This window comes from Medicago truncatula, chromosome 5 (assembly GCF_003473485.1).
Source record: "Medicago truncatula cultivar Jemalong A17 chromosome 5, MtrunA17r5.0-ANR, whole genome shotgun sequence".
Taxonomy (NCBI): domain Eukaryota; kingdom Viridiplantae; phylum Streptophyta; class Magnoliopsida; order Fabales; family Fabaceae; genus Medicago; species Medicago truncatula.
The window spans coordinates 28,319,478-28,339,360 of NC_053046.1; the positions used below are offsets into that span (position 1 = coordinate 28,319,478).

The window sequence follows — 19,883 nt, forward strand, 5'->3', positions numbered from 1 at the left end:
GGAAACTGCGATTAACATCAACTAAATTTTTCTACATCATCAACAATATAAAAACAAGAACAACATTCATCATCATATGAAGCCTATTACTCAATGTCCTTCCATCCCTACTAGCCCACCACCAGCAACAAGCTTACAAAATTTCCTTAAACTAAAAAACGTGACTCACCCACCACCACCATCACTATCAATTCTTAATCTTCAATCATCTTGGAACATATGAGATATTTTGTAGTCATGGGTTTGAAAGGATTTTTAAGAAAATTCTTTATGTGATGATGAATGTTGTTGTTTCCCACAATAGGCAATGAGAAAGGCTTTGGTTACCTAAACTGAATCTGTTGCCAATTCCATCTGGGCACTGCCCCTCCCATTGCCGTACATAAATATAGAAAAATCCACAACCTTCAAGATCTGATTTTGTTTATTTGAGTTGTTTGATTTTAATTTGATTTATGGGTTATAGGTGATGAAGATTTTGAAGAGTTTTTAATTTCTGTAATTGAATTGTTGAGTTTTAATTCTGAGTTGAAGATTGAATGTGACATGGCATTGAGGAGAGATAGTAGAGGAAGATGATGGAAAAATAATCTAACGTTGACAGTGCATGATAAGATGGTGTTCTTTACTTGATCTGATGGTTAAAATTAGCTTTCCCATGGTGGGAAACAACTTCCCTTTCCCATGCTAAACTCCACGTCAAAAAGGATGTGTAAAATTTATATTAGTGCCCTAGACAGTTGAGTTGATTTTGTAACATAAACAAAATTAAAAATAGTAAAAGATTGGTTTTAGAAAATCTGAGAGAAGAATGGTTAAGTCTTTCGAATCCTCCGACGCTCTCCTATGATAATTTGCACTCCTAATTCAATCAATGATTATTTAGTTTCACGACAGATTAACTTAGTAATTCTACCCAATCTCTTGACCTAGAATTCTCCCCGCAAGTGACAACCCCTTAATCTCTTAAGTGAATTCGAAACCGTTGGAGGTATTAAAAGAACGTTAATCCCTATGTCATAACCTAATAATGATGATCTATCTCTAGCTTGATTACTTAGGTTAAACCTATTACCTAGTTCAGAGTTAAAAGCCAGGGTTAGTGGTCATTCAATTTCTATGATCAATATGCATATTCATAAAGCTAGGGTTAATAGTCAATGATAAACATACATAAAGCATTAAACACAAGGTAATATGAATAAAGACTAAACTTTCATTGATGTTCAAAGGAGTTCAACAAATTAGGGTTCCGTAGGATTACATCAGATTTATCTCAGGAATTAACCACAAAATTAGTTACTCATAGCTAAAGTATAAGCTAACTAACATAAGAAAAAGGATTCATACATGTAAAGGATGATTGACTCTTAGTTTTGATGGTTTCCCACCAGATCTCCAAGTCTCTGCTCCAAAATATGCCTTTAGGTCTCCAAATTCGTCAACCCCTAATCTGAAAACGCCTCTTTATATTTATAAGCAAGTCAAAATCGGCCACCGTGCACCAAAATCGGTGGCCGATTTCAACAGAACGCGTGCCCAAAAAGTACCAAATCGATGGCCGATTTTTCTTAATCGGTGGCCGATTTTTCACAAGGCCAAAGCTCAAAATTGTAGCAAAAATCGGTGGCCGATTTCCAATCTTGAAAACTTCAATTTCTTCTTCTTTTGTAGCTTGCAACTCCATGAATTACAATAAATAACCCCTAAAATTACATGAAAAATGTCTACTAAAAGAGTAATGACAGAATGTCATCAATTACTACATCCATTCACAGAATATTGTTTTTTTTTTTCAAGAAATATTCACAGAATATTGTTACATTGAAGCGACGGAGTGGAGTGGCAGCCTGCCATGGAATCAACGTCAGCCAGCGGCGGCGAGGGTTCCCCCACACGGGTTTATAGGTCTTGCTCTGTCTTAAAATTTTCACACTTATTATTGCGGTAGTTACTTTTTTGTTTTGCTCATTTCTTCCTTCTTCTTTTCTTCATATTTTTTATTTGTATATTTGTTAATTTGTTAGTGAATGTTGCTTTTAGAAGCAAACGTTATCGATTATTCATATTCCGCATGTCTTTGAACAGAGGCTTTCTGATTGTTGTTCTGAATTTTGAATTGGTCGATAATAACATGTTTTTGTGGATGTTAGGTTTTATCAATTTGTTGAGATATTTTGCTTGTTAGGGAACACCTCTTCACTATTATTAATGATCCTTTAACGTATACTCTTCATTGTATATCATATTTTTTTCTTCTAGTTTTTTAGGATCACTTTTAGTTTCACAAGTGCAATTTCCTAACAGGTTTTAGACTTCCATCAATCAAAGGTAATTCTTCTGATGTATGAGATACTAACTTGCAATATTTGGTTGTCGTGTCGATTTGCTTCGATGCATCCTTTACTATTGTATCCTTATATTTCATTATAGGCTAAACATAGGCGGAATTAATGTCAAATTCAAATCCATGTTGTCTTAATTATTTTGATCAGTTTGTTGTATTACATCAAGTTCTGGTGCCTTAAACACTATGGTCATAACATGGTTGATTACGTTTTGTCTTCTTCAAACATCATGGCTAAAGTTCTCACAATATCCTTATATACTTGAGTTCATTGCTTGTATATATCCAAGTTGGCAAACAGAGACTAAGTCATCATCATATTTACTAAAAATAATACAAACAAAATTTACAAAAGGTTTTGCCATCGATGTGTCCAAGAAATGAAGCAATCTCAATAATCTGCAAAGGATTCTCAGTCGTACCAAAACCAATGGCTCGAAAAACGATGCGGCGATTATAAAAGAATGAGAATTCCAAAAAACAAAGACATGAGCTATCAGCGAGTTTTACTTCAAAATAAGATTCTCTAATTGATATGTTTGAAAATAACCGGTTATCGTTAAAATTACAACGAAAAATCAACCAACCTTTACATTCCCAGCCTTTTTCACAATACTTCTTTTCGTGTTTGATGCATCACATTTCACGGTGCTTGTTACGATGCAAACACCATGAAATGCGATGAATCAAAGATGGCATTACAAGCATCAAGAATGTCTCTTCACCGACATAACAAGTATTGTAAAATGCAATGAATCAAACACAAAGAAAGTAGTGAAGTGAAGTACATACACAAAAAGAAGTATTGTTAGAAAGGTTGGTCGATTTATTATTTAAATTTAACGATAACTGATTATTTTCAAACCTATCAATTCGAGAATTTGTTTTCAAAGCAAAACTCGTTGATAGCTCATGTTGGTTTTTTGGATTATCATTCTATTATAACCACCACATCACTTTTTGATCCATTGGGTTTTGGTACTACTGGGAATAATAGTTTACAGATGACGGAGATCGCTGCATTTCATGGGCACATCAGTAGCAAAACCTCTTCTAAGTTTTTTTCGTGGCTTATTTGTTAGTAAATACGATGATCTCTTACCCTATGTTTGCCAACTTGGAGACAAACAATAGACTCATATAAGCTTTTATTCGGACATAGTGAGGGTTTTAGCCATGATGGGTCAAGAAACTTTGAAGGAAGATAAAAATTATTTTTGTTCTTTACCGATCATAGCTAAAGCCCTCAATATGTCAGAATAAAAACTTACTCGAGGTCGTTCTTTGTCTCCAAGTTGTCAATAAATATTCAACAATGCCATAGTTGTTTAAGAGACGAGAGCTTGATTTTCTTTTCTTAAACTCATGGGTACCAAAGAAAGAACTTACAAACATGATACGATAGGAATGCCCTTAGTTGTACGGGATTAGTACTTGTGGAGTATGTTTTGGTTGGATCTTGTATGCTGCAAAATATTTGTTTTTGTCTATGGCCTTGGCCAACGAAATAAAAATGCAACCCCCTTTTTTCTCGCGTTTTCTGTATAATACAACAAACTGATCAAATTAATTAAGAGAAGAGAATAACCGCTAATTTTTGTGGCTTTGTGTATGTGAGTTTACGATGACTTTGCTATTTCTTCTATGTACTAAAAAAAAAAAAGAATATATGCTCTACTGTTTTGTTTCTTGATTTCTTGTTGCATCAGGTAAGCAATTATTTTCATAAAGTAATCAATATACAAGTAGAGCTTCATTTTCTATACTTATTCTTGCATGATTGTTTTGGGTGAATTAGTGTTTATGACAAGCTTCCAAATGTAGTAAATTTCACAGCTAATCATAATTCTCCCTCAATTTTATCTCAATTGTTTGGTAATTTGTCATTTAGACTGTATATTCAATTCAATTTTGGCTGAATTAGTGTTTATGACAAGCTTCCACATGATTTAGTATTGTGTTGAGATTTTGCTCAAAATGAATCGGGATGAGATAAGAAGCATATGTGTAAATAATGAAGCACCGATACGGACACGGACACGACATAGACATTGACATGCCGACACTGCTAATAATTTGAGAAAATCACATAATTCGATTGTAATTAATGTGTCCGTGTGTCGTGTCGGTGTCAGACAGAACACGTGTCCGTACTTCGTAGACATCTATTCTTGTTTCACGCCACATCTGTGAAGCCTCGATACTTCAAAATGGATGACGTATCGTATCCCCTGCGTATCCTACACCGATACCTGCCTGATACTTCCCGATACGTATCAGAAGAGTATCCGAAGATTAAATTTTATTTTTTTAAAAAATAATTATCCGATACTTCCCGATACGTATCAGGAGAGTATCCGATAATTATCCTGCACCAATACCTGCCTCAATACTTCCCAATTAATGTTAGTTAAAATAACTTAACTCTTGAGTATAGTGCTTCTTTTTTGGATCGATATAGTATAGCACTAACAATGTTCATTTTGGATATAGTATAACACCTATGGTGCTCTTTTTGGGATATATTGTGTATGTAATTGACTAATCATCACTCTCTTAATCGTCACTATTATTTATATTTATGTTGATGTGCTACGAGCCTATGACTGGTTTATTTTGTTTGTTAATATATTTGTATATTAAAAAAATGGTTATAATTATTATATTGTACATTAAATTTTATAATTTTTTATTGACGTATCCCAGCCGTATCGTATATTAATTTTTGAAATTTTCTCGTATCGACGTATCGGTGCAGTATTATATATGTATCGTATCTTGTATCCGGGCTTCATAGCGTCTAATTAAAACATGACTAAAATAGTCTGATGAAGTATTAGAGTATAGCTTATACGAATAGGTTATGTTTTTTTTTTTTTTGGTACAACGAATAGGTTATGTTATTCTAGATTACTTGGTCACTTTTGTACGCACATTTTGTTACTCATTTAGGTATTATTTCAGTTACAGGTCAGTTTGGGCAGTTTGTCATGCACTGCTTCCATGGCATCTTAAACTCTTTATGAAATAAACTTTCTATTAAAATTTAATCTGCTGTTAAATTTGTAATTTTATAGTTTTTTGCATCTTTTTTGCAGGATAAGTTGTAATGTTCAATAAGATTGTATTTGATGCAATAATAATTGAGATTTATGTATATCTTCGAAGGTTATAAAATCAATAAATTAGTGATTTTAATACTAACCAGATATTACTATATTTGTACATCTTTAATAATTGAAATTTAATTATGTTTAAATTATATAATTCTATTTTTATTTTGAAAAAATTATAATTGAAAACATCAAAACTGAAGATATTAAATTATAAGTTAATCAAATAGTTAAAAGAAGATTAAAATGAATTAAAATATAAATATCTCCAAATGAAGATTTTGGGATTTTTTTTTTCATACGGACTTACTAGTAAAACCAAATTTATTGACTACTGGGAGTTGCGACTAGGGGTGTGTGTGGTTCAGAAACAATCGATTAGGCCAACAAATCAAACTAAATTGAAAATTATTCGATCTTTTTTGATTTGGTTAAATAAATAAAAAATTATTCGATCATATTTTATTTGGTTAAGAAATCAAATGGAAGGAAACTAAACTGGACTGATTCAGTTTTTGGTTTTCGGTTTTCAATTTAAAAATGATAATTTCTTTTTCCAGCCTTTTCTCTTCTCATTCATGGATTATAAAATCCGAAAAATGGAAGGTTGTCAGGGTGTTTTGACGTGTTTTAGAAGGCGTTTAACGATCTCATATTATAAAATTTGAAACCTATAAAACACATGAGAAAATAGAAGGGTGGAAAAAGAAACAATCTTCATAAAGTTTACTAGCCCACTTTGACTTTGCCCAAATCCAACATTTTATCAACACGCTCACACCAAAATAACAAACAAACAACATTTGTACAAGTTCATCAAGTTTACTAAGATTATGTTTTTCACATTTTCCAAGTTTATTAAGTTAACTTGTTTGTTTTTAATATTTTTTTATGCTTTTGTCAAGTAAATATATGTTTATACAATTTTCGTAATTCTATGTAAGTAAAAAATTTAAAGGATTTCTGCTATAGTAATTATGAATTGGTCTATAGTAATTATGAATTGGTTCAATCCTTAATTAATAATATGTTGGTAAGATTGAGCAAACATTATTTTTTTTAATTGCATTTTTAGGTGAATTGATCAATGAAATTGAACCAAACCGAATTTATCAGTTTATTTTGGTTCGATTTCACTTATGAAAAATGCCGAAAATCAATGTAGATTTGATCGTTTGAATTTTTCTTTAGAATCGAGCGAAACCAAACCATTTCACCCATCCGTGCGGCATTTGCCTGCAAAATTTCACAGAAATATTACTTGTACCGTTTGATGGCGAATATCCTGAGAAACTTACTTGAGGATTTCAAAATCCGCTAAATATAATTATCTACGAAAGGAAATGAGTTTCTTGCATAATTTTTACCCAAATACGCATGGTTTTTTTTTTTTTTTTGGTCAAGCCAAATACGCATGTTATTGCACATGAAATTAACTAACTCCCAAAAGATGTTGCTACGATAGTTTTGGGATTGTATGAATGAGAAGTAGAGACCTTGGTATCATAACACAATCTCAAAAGATAAGTAAGATAGAAAAGAGAAGAGGAGATTTCAATAAAAATAAGGAAGAATGCAATGCTATTTATAGCCACAAAAACATTTATAGCTATCAAAGAAAACATTTTAAATGACTAAAAATACATTAACACGCACATTGCTTGTAATACTACCAGGGCCGTTCCTATGAATCCGGAGGCTCGGTTCTGTAAGTGAAAAGAGACCCGTAATAAAATAAAAACGTATTTTTTTTTAAAGAATAATGTTCTATTTAAAATTTTTAAAAGATAAATACAAAGTGTCGTATATATGCGATACACTCAAAGGTGAAAATCACTACCGCATACATGAGGATCCAATTCTAATAGGCCTAAAACTAAACAACAGAAGAGGAAAATGAAATCAAATCAGGAAAGAAGAAAAGGAAAGTTCGATGCAGTGATGGTGATGGAACGCGTGGTATCAGAGAGAAAGAGAATATGAATTTTTTTTTAATGATGTAGTACTTATAATTTTTTTGAGGCCCATTCCTTGGGGAAGCCCGGTTCCTTTGAGCTCCTTACACATCCCAAGGTCCGGCCCTGAATACCACCTTTCATATTTTGGATTGGTTCACATTATATAATTTAGGTTTAATAGTGCTTTTCACCCTGTAATATAGGTCATTTTCGATTTTCGCCCCTATAAAATTTTCGGTTTGAATTGCATCCTCGTAAAACTTTTTTTTTCCTAGAAAACAACCCTCCCCCATCCAACTCAGCAAATTCGCTTACGTGGCGCTGATTTGGTTTTTTTTTTTTAATTGGCCACGTGTAAAAAATATATCCACATCAGATTTTATTTTTAAAATATTTGAAAATAAATTTTAAAAAATAAAAAAATCCAAAAAATATTCAGTTTGTTTCCAAAAATTAAAAAAATCAAAAATTTATTTTTAAAAAATTCAAAAAAATATTAAGATTTTTTTCGAAACATAAAAAAACAAAAAAATAGTCATATTTGTTTCCAAAAAATTTTAAAATCGAAAAAAAAATTAGATTTTTCTTTCAACAAAAATTAGAAAAAATCAGAAAATGTAATCAGATTTTTTTTGAAATTAAAAATATTTTAAAAAATTCTGGAATTTAATTTTCAAAATTACAAAAGAGGTCAGATTTTTTTTTTTTGAAAATAAAAAATCTGAATTTTTTTAAAAAACCTGTATACAAATATAGAAAAAAATCAGATTTTTTATTCAAAAATTTTATCCCACAATTTTAATAAAATATTGGGAAAAAAATCATTTCATTCCACAAATATAAGATTTATAATTTCTACCTCCTCTAAGGAAAAGCTTAATTCTAGGAAAAATGGAATTTCCACGACTTTTTTAAAAATTAAATTTTTTTCCAGAATTTTTTAAAATCTTTTTAATCGAAAAAAATCTTAATAGTTTTTTTTTCTAATTTTTAAAATTTTTGAAAAAAAAAATCTAGTTTTTTTATATTTCGGAAAAAATATTAATATTTTTTCTGAATTTTTTAAATTTTTGGAAAAAAACAGAATATTTTTATGATTTTTTTTTATTTTTTAAAATTTATTTTCAAATGTTTTAAAAGTAAAATCTGATATGGAAATATTTTTTTACACGTGGCCAATTAAAAATAATAAAAAATGAAAAAAATGCCAAATCAGCGTCACGTAAGCAAATTTGCTGAGTTGGATGGGGGAGGGGTGTTTTCTGAAAAAAAAAAAAAAGTTTTGCAAGAATGCAAATCAAACCGAAAATGGCCTATATTACAGGGGTGAAAAGCATTATTAACCCTATAATTTAAAATCATTCCTTCCTGAGTTATGATACATAGACATCCTTAGGTGGCAATACACCCTTTAACACCTACAAAAAAATCTGACACGTGGCCACATGGATCCCGCACAAGCACACTTTCTCTTTTCTCTTCTCTTCTCTCTTCCTAATGTATGGGGTGTACTAGGGTGTATGAGAATAAATGATGTCTATATAACATTTTCCTTCCTAAATTGGTTTGGATTTCATACTATATAATTTGAACCGGTCGAATACTCTAGATATTTTAATCAATAGAACCGTTGTTAGATGAACTCAATCAATCAATTAATTTTGAGATGGAATTAGTGGAACTACTCTTGAAGTTTAGTTAGAAACACACTAGCTACCAAATTTGAAAGCAGGATCCAGCAAATATTTCTTAAGGAATAAAAGTAAGTGAGTGGCAAACCTTCCACAAACGGAACTCAACTTTGTCCTTTTGTCCCATACCTTTGCTGTCCCATACCTTTGCTGTTATTGTCCCTTTCCTTAGCTGGCCATACCCTGTCCCCGCGTATCCTATAATGACCACACTACACTAAAAAAACTAATCAATTTGGTCAAACTTTGGCACCTAGCATCACACACCAAACCCATGAATTTGGTTATTGTAGGGGAGCCATAAATCATTAATTGTAATAACATAATACAAACGCGAAATATAGCTGGCACCTCTCCCATAATTTGACTTCATCAATACTCACTCACTCCACCTCTTGTGACCTCTCTTTCTATACACCTTCCTTTCCACAACTATATAAACCCAAAACCTATCTTACCTATGCATCAAACATTTCCCACAACATCTATAATTTCTACTTCATTGTTCTTTCTCACTCAAAACAAAACCCAAATGGCATCATTTAACAAGAGTGCAATCTTCATTCTTTTTCTCACAATTTCACTACTTCAATTGAGTTCAGCTAGGAAACTCACTGAATCAGACCAACAACTTAAATTTCAATACCACAAAGGCCCTCTTCTAACCGGTAAAATTTCAGTAAACCTCATTTGGTATGGAAAATTCAAACCATCTCAACGAGCGATTATAACTGATTTCATAACCTCGTTATCTTCTCCCATAAAACCAACCACCGCATCACAACCATCAGTTGCCACGTGGTGGAAATCAACTGAAAAATATTACCAACTCACTAACAACAAGAAATCAGTTAACCTAGCTCTCTCACTAGGTTCTCAAATTCTTGACGAGAAATACTCTTTAGGAAAATCTCTCACAACTAACCAAATCCTTAATCTCGCATCAAAAGGACAACAACAAAACGCCATCAACGTTGTCCTAACAGCTGCTGATGTGTTAGTTGACGGTTTTTGTTCAAGTAGGTGTGGAACCCATGGTTCTTCTTATGGTGCACGCGTAAATGGAAAGAGAAACAAGTTCGCGTACATTTGGGTTGGAAATTCGGAGACACAATGTGCTGGTCAATGCGCGTGGCCATTTCACCAACCAATTTATGGTCCACAAAGTGCACCGTTGGTTGCACCAAATAACGATGTGGGTCTTGACGGAATGGTTATAAATGTTGCTAGTCTTTTAGCTGGAACCGTAACAAATCCTTTTGGTAATGGTTATTTTCAAGGACCTAAAGAAGCTCCTTTGGAAGCTGCTTCGGCTTGCACCGGTGTTTATGCTAAAGGAGCTTATCCTGGTTATGCTGGGGACCTTTTGCTGGACAAAACAAGTGGTGCTAGCTATAATGCAAATGGTGATAATGGAAGGAAGTATTTGTTGCCTGCTATTGTTGACCCTAAAACCTCGGCTTGTTCTACATTGGTATAAAGTAAGAGTGTTTAGTTGTTAGGCAATGAGAGATTCTTTGATTTGTTAATTCAATTAGTTGTTATAGCCTCGATAATTCTTTGATTCTTTGTAATTTTAATAAATAAATAATATCAATATTATTATGTCCTCCATAAATAATGTTATTGAATGAAGCAAAGATATCATAATTTTACCATTATAGTTTTATTATATACTGATGCATTATAAATAGAAAGTGAAAAAGAAAAAGAGCAATGCTATAAATAAATAGTGAAAAATCTTGAGTTGAGAGTTATGATGAGATTTGCATCAAGCCCTATAGTTGGCAAGTTGACTATGAATGTGACTAATACACCGTTCAATTCCAAATCAAGCCAAGCTACTTAATATTAAATTTAATTTTTTTCCATTTTTTCCTTTTTAAAATAAAGGGTTGGGAGTGTTGAAGCACATAGTATAAATTAAATGGTAAAATTGAAAAAGAAATAGTTAATATTATACTGAAAATTGAAGTAATACTCGATTTTAGATACAATGAGTATTTTGAATGATTAAATAATTCAATTTCTTGATGAAATCATTGTAAGATCGTGTAAACTAATTTCATATTTCGTCATCGTGAGTTTAACTCAGTTGTTATGTACAATGCATAATATATAGAAGGTTTGTGGTTCGAATCCCGACCACAATTAAAAAAAGAAAACTAATTTCATATTTCCATAAACAACCCTTAAAATATTGCTAAAAAAGTAAATATGTATGGATAAATGGCGTTAATTTCATAAATCCAACTTCAACTAATGCATATGCAATGGTAAAATAATAATTTTTTGGTCTATGTTCTCTCTCTTTTTTTTTTTTTTTTTTATATATAACAAAGGTTGCCTTTTCTTGCCATAAAATATAATAAAGATTATCTTTAAAAAAAAATTTGTTAAGGGTTTAGTTTAAAATTATAATCTTATCATTATTGTCAATATTAATTTTTTATCAAGTACGTTAGAAGTTAGAATTTCACCTTTAAATTGAATAAGTCGTGAATCCAAAATTCAAACCTGAACCCTACGTTTATAATATAATGTCCCTATCAATTGAGTTATACTCACGAAGACTCTTCATTGTCAATATAACTCACAAAACATTTCATCATAGTTGATCCATAATAGAATCCTCGCAATTACTGACCATATTCAATATACAATTACTACTAAAAAAAAGTGGAGAATTCACCAACACCCTTTCATTTTGGAACCTGTAGATCAACAGACTAATGTCATGTTAGAGTCGAACTTGACGATGGATACGTCACCTAGTACAACTCAACAGTCTTTGGTGGCGGTTCAAGAAACAAATACGAATGCTACTCTTGGGCATTATGAGGCGTCAATTGATCCGACTCAACAAAAGGAAATTAATCTTGTTCAACATTTGTTGATTCAAAGAAAATTGTTGTGGTACCATTTACGCCTTATCTTACAAAAGGTCAAAAAAAGAAAATTAGCAAGGCAACATATCACAACAAAGGATTGACCCCCAACTTAAGGCGACAACGCTCTCGAACCTCGCTCTCATAACCGCTCGAGGGAGAGTAACCGTTGGACGACGAATCTACCATATTCTCAGCAGTTTCAAAGCAAATACTCATCTTTGTCAACCCAAAAAACGAAGGAAATGTACAAAATGCAAAGGAAGAAAGGAAGTACCTTTGAAGTTCAAAGGTTTTTCAGAAAAAAGAGGCAAAACTTTGTAGAACCGTAAACCCCAGAAATGCAGCCTAGAGAGGAAGGATTTTCGCGCAAGTTGGTCGGAGGAAAAACTGGGAAAAGAAAACAATACACTTCTAGGTGAAGTTTAAGAGTGAATGCAGAATATCTGAAACCATGAAGATAAAGAGCGTAAAAGTTGGAAACAAAAAGTTTCCCTTCTTTTATAGGCTTCAAAAGTATCCAGATCGACGATTCAGAAGAGAAGAAACCTTGAAACCAAAGGTTTCTGATTCAACGATTAATGGCAATATGACCTCGAACCACGAAGGGCACTCAAGTGGCACGCGCGTGAAGCGCAAAGGCCGGTGCGTGTGCGGGCCACGAAGCATGCACGTGGAAAGTAAAACTAAACAACCATCACGTTATGAACGTTTCAGTTTGAAGCATTAAATGCCAACTGCTCCCACTAACTCGCATGGGGCGCCACCTCCTCGAGGAAGGAAAAACTTCTCGCAAATGTAAAACTACAGAGGCGCCAACATGTGAAGGCGCCTGATCGTATGCCTCTCTTCACAGCTAAAAGCCATTGCGCCTTAAATGCATCAACAGTTTTGGGGACAAATGTTCTGGACCAGTTAGAAGACCAATCTTACGTTGACACGTGGCCTGGCCTACACAGCCTTAAGGCTCTGCGCCTAAAGGAACACGCCAGCTTAAATGCATTGTGCCACACAGGAGCGCCCGCGATGATAACCTTACATGTGTCCTCTAATCGTCCCTAATCACACGCCGCAAAACTCGAAGACGGTTACTCTCAACGCGCGCCTATATAAGGGTGACCTTGCTTCACCCCCAAGGTATGATTCACTTTTCACAACACCTTCTAAACACTCTTTCTCAATTCCATTACTGACTTGAGCGTCGGAGTGCTAACGTGTCTGAAGACACCTTTTGTCCCACTGCAAGGACTCGTCACCACCGTACCAGAAACCATCACCGTCACATCGGAGCACTTTCCACCACTGTTACCTCTCATCCATCCTCACCGGACAAATCAAAACTTCTTCTGCAAACCTTTGAACCTTAAAACTTATCTTAAACCTGATGAACCCCCAATCTCAACTCACGTAAACTTATGAAGCAAAAAAAAAAAACACAAATAAAGAATATATAAAGAGATCACCCAAAACAAGCGAAGATAAAAATTGCACATTCTTGATACGAGCAAAATAAGTGCAATTTTCTTAAATTATACTTCACATATCCCTCATTATAAAATCCGTTGCAAAAAAATTGTTTATCCTTAATACATGATTATCCATAAATTTTAAGTACATTGCTTTTTTTTTTTTCTTTTTTCTTTCTAAATATCAATTATTAATAAGAGTTTAATGGTGGTGGATCGACATTTCAAAACATTTTTGCACACACAACCAAAAAACATTCAGAATTCTCACATAAATTAAAAATATTAATTGGCGTGACGATTTTAAATATTTTAATTGATTGTGTGCAAAATTATTTTGAATTGTCGATACACTACCATTAATCTCTATTAATATTACCAATCTATCTTAGAATATATTTTAATATAGTAACATTGAAAATATTTACACAAAAAGATATTTAATAATAATTAGAGTCGACATTTGGAACAAATTTATTATTTCTTCAACTTTTTTTTAGCACGATTTTTATAAGAGATGAATAGAATAAAAGTGATTGATCATCAATCACGCAAAAGAAGAGTTGTTACGCTCTTCGATGGAGAATGGACCCAAAAGCTAGGGGCATGCCTTGTACAAAGAATACACAGCTTTGTCGTTTTGTTTCATAGCTGTGCTGTTGCCTGTTACTGTCCCAAATCAATGAATTCATGCAAACTGGAATAACAAAATAACAACGCGTGATATAGCTGGCACATCCACCACTCACTCCACTCATCCTCCTACATAATTTAACTTCAACTATATATATACCTACAACTACATCTTACATTTCCATCACCTCACAACATTTCCACATTCCCTTCTACTTCATACTTTGTTCTATCTCAAAATGGCATCTTTTAAGTTAAGTGTTATCTTCACCCTTTTTCTCACAATTTCACTACTTCAATTGAGTTCAGCTAGGAAACTCACTGAATCAGACCAACAACTTAAATTTCAATTCCACAAAGGCCCTCTTCTAACCGGTAAAATTTCTGTAAACCTTATTTGGTATGGAAAATTCAAACCATCTCAACGAGCGATCATAACTGATTTCATAACCTCGTTGTCTTCTCCCATAAAACCAAAAACCACAACACAACCATCGGTTGCCACGTGGTGGAAATCAACTGAAAAATATTACCAACTCACTAACAACAAGAAATCAGTTAACCTAGCTCTATCACTAGGTACTCAAATTTTGGACGAGAAATACTCTTTAGGAAAATCTCTCACAACTAACCAAATCCTTAAACTCGCATCAAAAGGACAACAACAAAACGCCATCAACGTTGTCCTAACAGCCGCTGATGTGTTAGTTGACGGTTTTTGTTCAAGTAGGTGTGGAACCCATGGTTCTTCTTATGGTGCACGCGTGAATGGAAAGAGAAACAAGTTCGCATACATTTGGGTTGGAAATTCAGAGACACAATGTGCTGGTCAATGCGCGTGGCCATTTCATCAACCAATTTATGGTCCACAAAGTGCTCCGTTGGTTGCACCAAATAACGATGTGGGTCTTGACGGAATGGTTATAAATGTTGCTAGTCTTTTAGCTGGAACCGTAACCAATCCTTTTGGTAACGGTTATTTTCAAGGACCAAAAGAAGCTCCTTTGGAAGCTGCTTCGGCTTGCACCGGTGTTTATGCTAAAGGAGCTTATCCTGGTTATGCTGGGGACCTTTTGGTGGACAAAACAAGTGGTGCTAGCTACAACGCTAATGGTGATAATGGAAGGAAGTATTTGTTGCCTGCTATTGTTGATCCTAAAACTTCAGCTTGTTTTACATTGGTATAAAGAATAATTGTTTTGTTGTTAGGCAATGAGAGATTCTTTGATTTATTCATTCAATTAGTTGTTATAACCTCGAAATTAATCTTTTATTCTTTGATTCTTTTTAATCTTAATAAATAAATAATATCAATATTATTATATTGTCCTCCATACATGCAACACATGTACAGACGGACGACGGTGCACATGGCATACTCTATCCATCTCAACGATAAACATTCACACAAATCAAATTTTATTGAATGAAGCAAAGATATCATAATTTTACCATTGTAGTCTTACTATATATCCTGATGCATAATAAATAGAAAGTGAAAAGAAAAAAAAATAGAACGTGAAAAATTGAGTTGAGAGTTATGATGAGATTTGCATGAAGCTTATAGTTGGCCAGTTGACTATGAATGTGACTAATACACCGTTCAATTCCAAATCAAGCTACTTAATATTATTATAATTTTTTTTCCTTTTTTTGGTATTAAATTTAATTTTTCCATTTTTTTTTCTTTTTAAAAGAAAGAGTTGGGGAGTGTTGAAGCACATAGTATAAATTAAATGGTAAAATTGAAAAAGAGATAGTTAATATTATACTGAAAATTGAAATAATACTCGATTTTAGATAAACTTCTTTGGCAAATGTCCCACTCATAATGTGACACAATGATTATTTTGAATGATTTTTTTTTTTTTAAGAAATTATTTCAATGACTAAATAATTCAATTTCTTGATGATATCATCGTAAGTAGACATGACAACACAACCCGTCCCCATTGGATCCCACCCACCCCGTCCCGATTTTAATGGGGAAAAGCCGAATTGGTTATGGGTGCGGGTTTGGAGAAAACCCGGAGTTTTAATACGGGGGCGGGGGATACTCACACTCGCCCTCGCCCCGTTTTTTTAAATTACTATTTTTATCCTTATTTTTTATAGTCATATTACTCATATACCCTTCTTAATCTTAACATAGAAGCTTTTGTTTTAATTATCTTGCCACTAAACATATTTTTTCACGATGATGTTATGATCTCTAATGAATTTAGAAGCTTTTGTTATTAGCTCTTTTTGTTATTGTGAAAAAATAAAATAAAAAATTGTCTACAATTTTCGCGGGTGGGGTTGGGGAAATCCGTCCCCGTTGGGGCAGGTCCGGGTGTAAAATTTCTATCCAGACGGGTTTGGGGGTGGGGGCGGGGCTGGGTACAATGAAACAGGGACGGGGCCGGGTATGTTAAAACTTGCCCCCGCCCCGTTGCCATGTTTAATTGTAAGATCATGTAAATTAATTTTTTTCCGTGAATTTAGTTCAGTTGATAAGGACAATGCATAATATAGATAAGATTCGATTTTTCAGACAAAAAAAAAAAAAAAACTAATTTATTTCCAAAAACAACCCTTAAAATATTACTAAAGAAGTAAATTTGTATGGATAAATGGCGTTAATTTCATAATTCCAACTTCAACTAATGCATATGCAATGGTTTATATAAAAAAGGTTGCCTTTTCTTGTCGAAAAATATAATAGAGATTATCTTTAAAAAAAAAATAATGTTAAGGGTTCAGTTTAAAATTATAATCTTTATCATTATTGTCAATATTAATTTTTTTATCAAGTAGGTTAGTGTTAGAATTTCATCTTTAAAATGCATAAGTCGTGAATCCAAAATTCACACCATATCAACTAAGTTATGCTCACGAAGACTCTTTATTATCAATATTACTCACAAAACATTTCATCATAGTTGATCCATAATAGAATCCTCGCAATTACTACCATATTCAATATACAACTACTATTAAAAAAAAGTGAAGAATTCACCAACACCCCTTCATTTTGGAACCTCTAGATCAACAGGCTAATGCCATGTTAGAGTCGAACTTAACGATGGATACGTCACCTAGTACAACTCAACAGTCTTTGGTGACGGTTCAAGAAACAGATACGAATGCTACTCTTAGGCATTCTGAGGCGTCAATTCATCCGACTCTACAAAAGGAAATTGATCTTGTTCAGCATTTGTTGATTCAAAGAAAAATGTTGAGGTGCCATTTACGCATTATCTTACAAAAGGTCAAAAATAGAAAATTAGCAAGGCAACATATCACACCCGATCTATGAATTCCCCTATAGAACCGAAGGGTGGTTGAGCAGCCTCTTTTTCTTTTGGGCCATTTTTTTCTTTCTTCGTTTAGTTTTTTTTTGTTTTTTTCTCTTACTTTCTTTCGGTTTTGTTTTGAGGGTTTTGGTTTAGCCCCCTCTTGTATAGTTTCTTTCTTTTTTATTTATATTATGAGTGGGTGGCAGTGTAAGGCTTTCTTGAGATGCCAACGGTGTTGTGATGTCCGAATGATCCACTCGAAAATCAGTTGTTAGAATTAACAGGTCTTCAAATCGTTCATTTAAAAAAAAGGAAACCCGATTTTTCAAACTCTCATTGTTGTTTTAACTCGCTCTATTTTATTGAAAAAAAATAAAATACATTTACACTTTGCAAGACTATATCTATGTGTTTGTGTCTTGTTAGACTTTGTAGATCTCTTGTTATTTGTTAATAACTTGATAATTTTAATTTATCTGTATATTTATGTTTTTTTTTTTCTTCCATGTCTTGCTAATATATAAGCATTTGTGTTTGACCATAAAGTTTATTAAAGATTTTAGTATTTTTCAATAACATTTTTAACTTACTAAAATGTATTTTCTATTTATATACACGTTTATTTGTTTTGATAACTATTTTATTGGTGCAAAATATCTACCAATAATATTAATGATTATTCTCCGCTTCAGAACCTATTTTTCAAATTCAAGGGATCTCCTCTCGGAACAACATATTTTTCATCCACCGTGCGTGGATCTGAGACCTTAAGAGATCCGAGTAAAATTCCACAAAGACCAACATAATGTTAGTGTGTATATATTTATTGAGTGTAGCTACCGATAGTTGATGCTTATTCTGCGAAACTAGAATTTTCAATGACATCTATTTGTTTTAATTAATATTACATATATAGAGACTCAATAATAATTTTATGTGTTCTAAATTTCTACATGATCCTATCTTTGTTGTTTTGTCTAGTTTTCCACTCGTGCCGAATTTAATTGAGCAGTGTTGACAACACTTTTGTTTTAACATTCTCTTCAACATTTACTTTTTTATTTGCTTAAATCAAATAGGTGTCACACTTTAAAATTGAATTACACTTGTTATGGTCATATATTAACGTCATCCAATAAAAAAATAAGTGTTGATGAGAATGTTGAAAATAAAGTGTCATCAAAATTTCTTATTTTAATTTGAACATGTTGTGTTTAAATCTCATTTTTCACAACAAATGTGATGTTTTACCGATACCCTAATGTGTGTACGAGGGTATGAAGGTAAGACTAAGAACTAAGAAACTATACGGTATATATACTTTATCTCATTTTTTGTTACATTGCATCAAAAACCCACATGATATGTCATGTTAGCCATGTCATCTAACTTAGATTGAAAGATGAAATTAAAGACTAAACCAATGGGGGCTATTCAGAGAAATTTATTGGATCATCTTATGTCGTTTTGTGGGTTAGGGGGTATGTCAAAAATGTTCGGGTGGCTCTTAACATCATTTGGGTTTTGGATGTGTGGGGTTATTTAGCACCAGAGAAATAGACTCAAATTCAATCATAAGGAGGAATATTTGCAATCTTATGCGAAAAAGTTAAGCTTTAATCATTTTCGTGGTTGAAATTAAGATATATTACTTTCGATTTCGATTATCATTTTTTGAGGCTTAATCATATTCATTGCCTAACTGTTCTAACTTAGCTTATTGTATCTTCTTTTGTTTTGTTTATCTTGTAAAGTTAAGTCGTTTCTGATACATCTTGTGCTGAAAGATTTGTTTTGGTTGGTAATTTATATATTTCATTTTGGTCTCTTAGAAAAAACTAACAATGGGGATATAGGGATTAAAAAAATTGTTAAAAAAACATAGGGATAAGATCTAAAATAGAGAATTGAATGACTAAAATTGGCTATTTACATAAGTATACGTATGGAAGTTTTGCAAATGTCCTTTTAACCTTAAAACTTATCTTAACATTGATGAGTCTGAATCTCAACTCTCGTAAACTTTTATGTAAAAAAAAAAAAAAAAAAACACAAATGGAGAAAATATAAAGACATTACCTAAAACAAGTGAAGATTAAAATTGCACATTCTCAATACAATCAAATTAAGTGCAATTTTCTTAAATTATACTTCATATATCGCTAATTATAAGATCTGTTTTATTTTTAAAGGTCTAATTATAAGATTTGTTACAAAAATTTGTTTGTCCCTTAATACAAAAGTATCTATAAATTTTGGGGTAATAGTCCCTTTGGTCCATTAATTTGTAATGAGCAGTTACAATGATCCTTAAATGTATAAAAGTATCAAAATAGTCTATGATTGTGCAATTTGTTAGTCAAAATAGTCTTTGATGTTAAAATACTTCATTAATATTGTCATATTACCCCGTCAATATACTTACTTATTGTCATATCAGTCTTTATAAATACTTAATTATTGTCATTTTAATCCTTATATGAAAAGAGTTATTGTGAACGTACAT

The 19,883-nt window shown here is 32.5% G+C and overlaps 2 protein-coding genes across 2 annotated transcripts; both read left to right on the forward strand.

Moving 5' to 3' along the window:
• Positions 1-9,558: 9,558 nt before the first annotated feature.
• On the forward strand, positions 9,559-10,764 carry LOC25495036 (protein PHOSPHATE-INDUCED 1). The gene has a single exon (XM_013598594.3). The coding sequence runs from the start codon at positions 9,570-9,572 to the stop codon at positions 10,587-10,589; it is 1,020 nt and encodes a 339-aa protein (XP_013454048.2). The 5' UTR covers positions 9,559-9,569; the 3' UTR covers positions 10,590-10,764.
• Positions 10,765-14,268: 3,504 nt separating this feature from the next.
• On the forward strand, positions 14,269-15,380 carry LOC25494804 (protein PHOSPHATE-INDUCED 1). The gene has a single exon (XM_013598615.3). It carries the CDS (start codon positions 14,336-14,338, stop codon positions 15,281-15,283), a length of 948 nt encoding a protein of 315 aa, XP_013454069.1. The 5' UTR covers positions 14,269-14,335; the 3' UTR covers positions 15,284-15,380.
• The last annotated feature ends 4,503 nt before the right edge of the window (positions 15,381-19,883 follow it).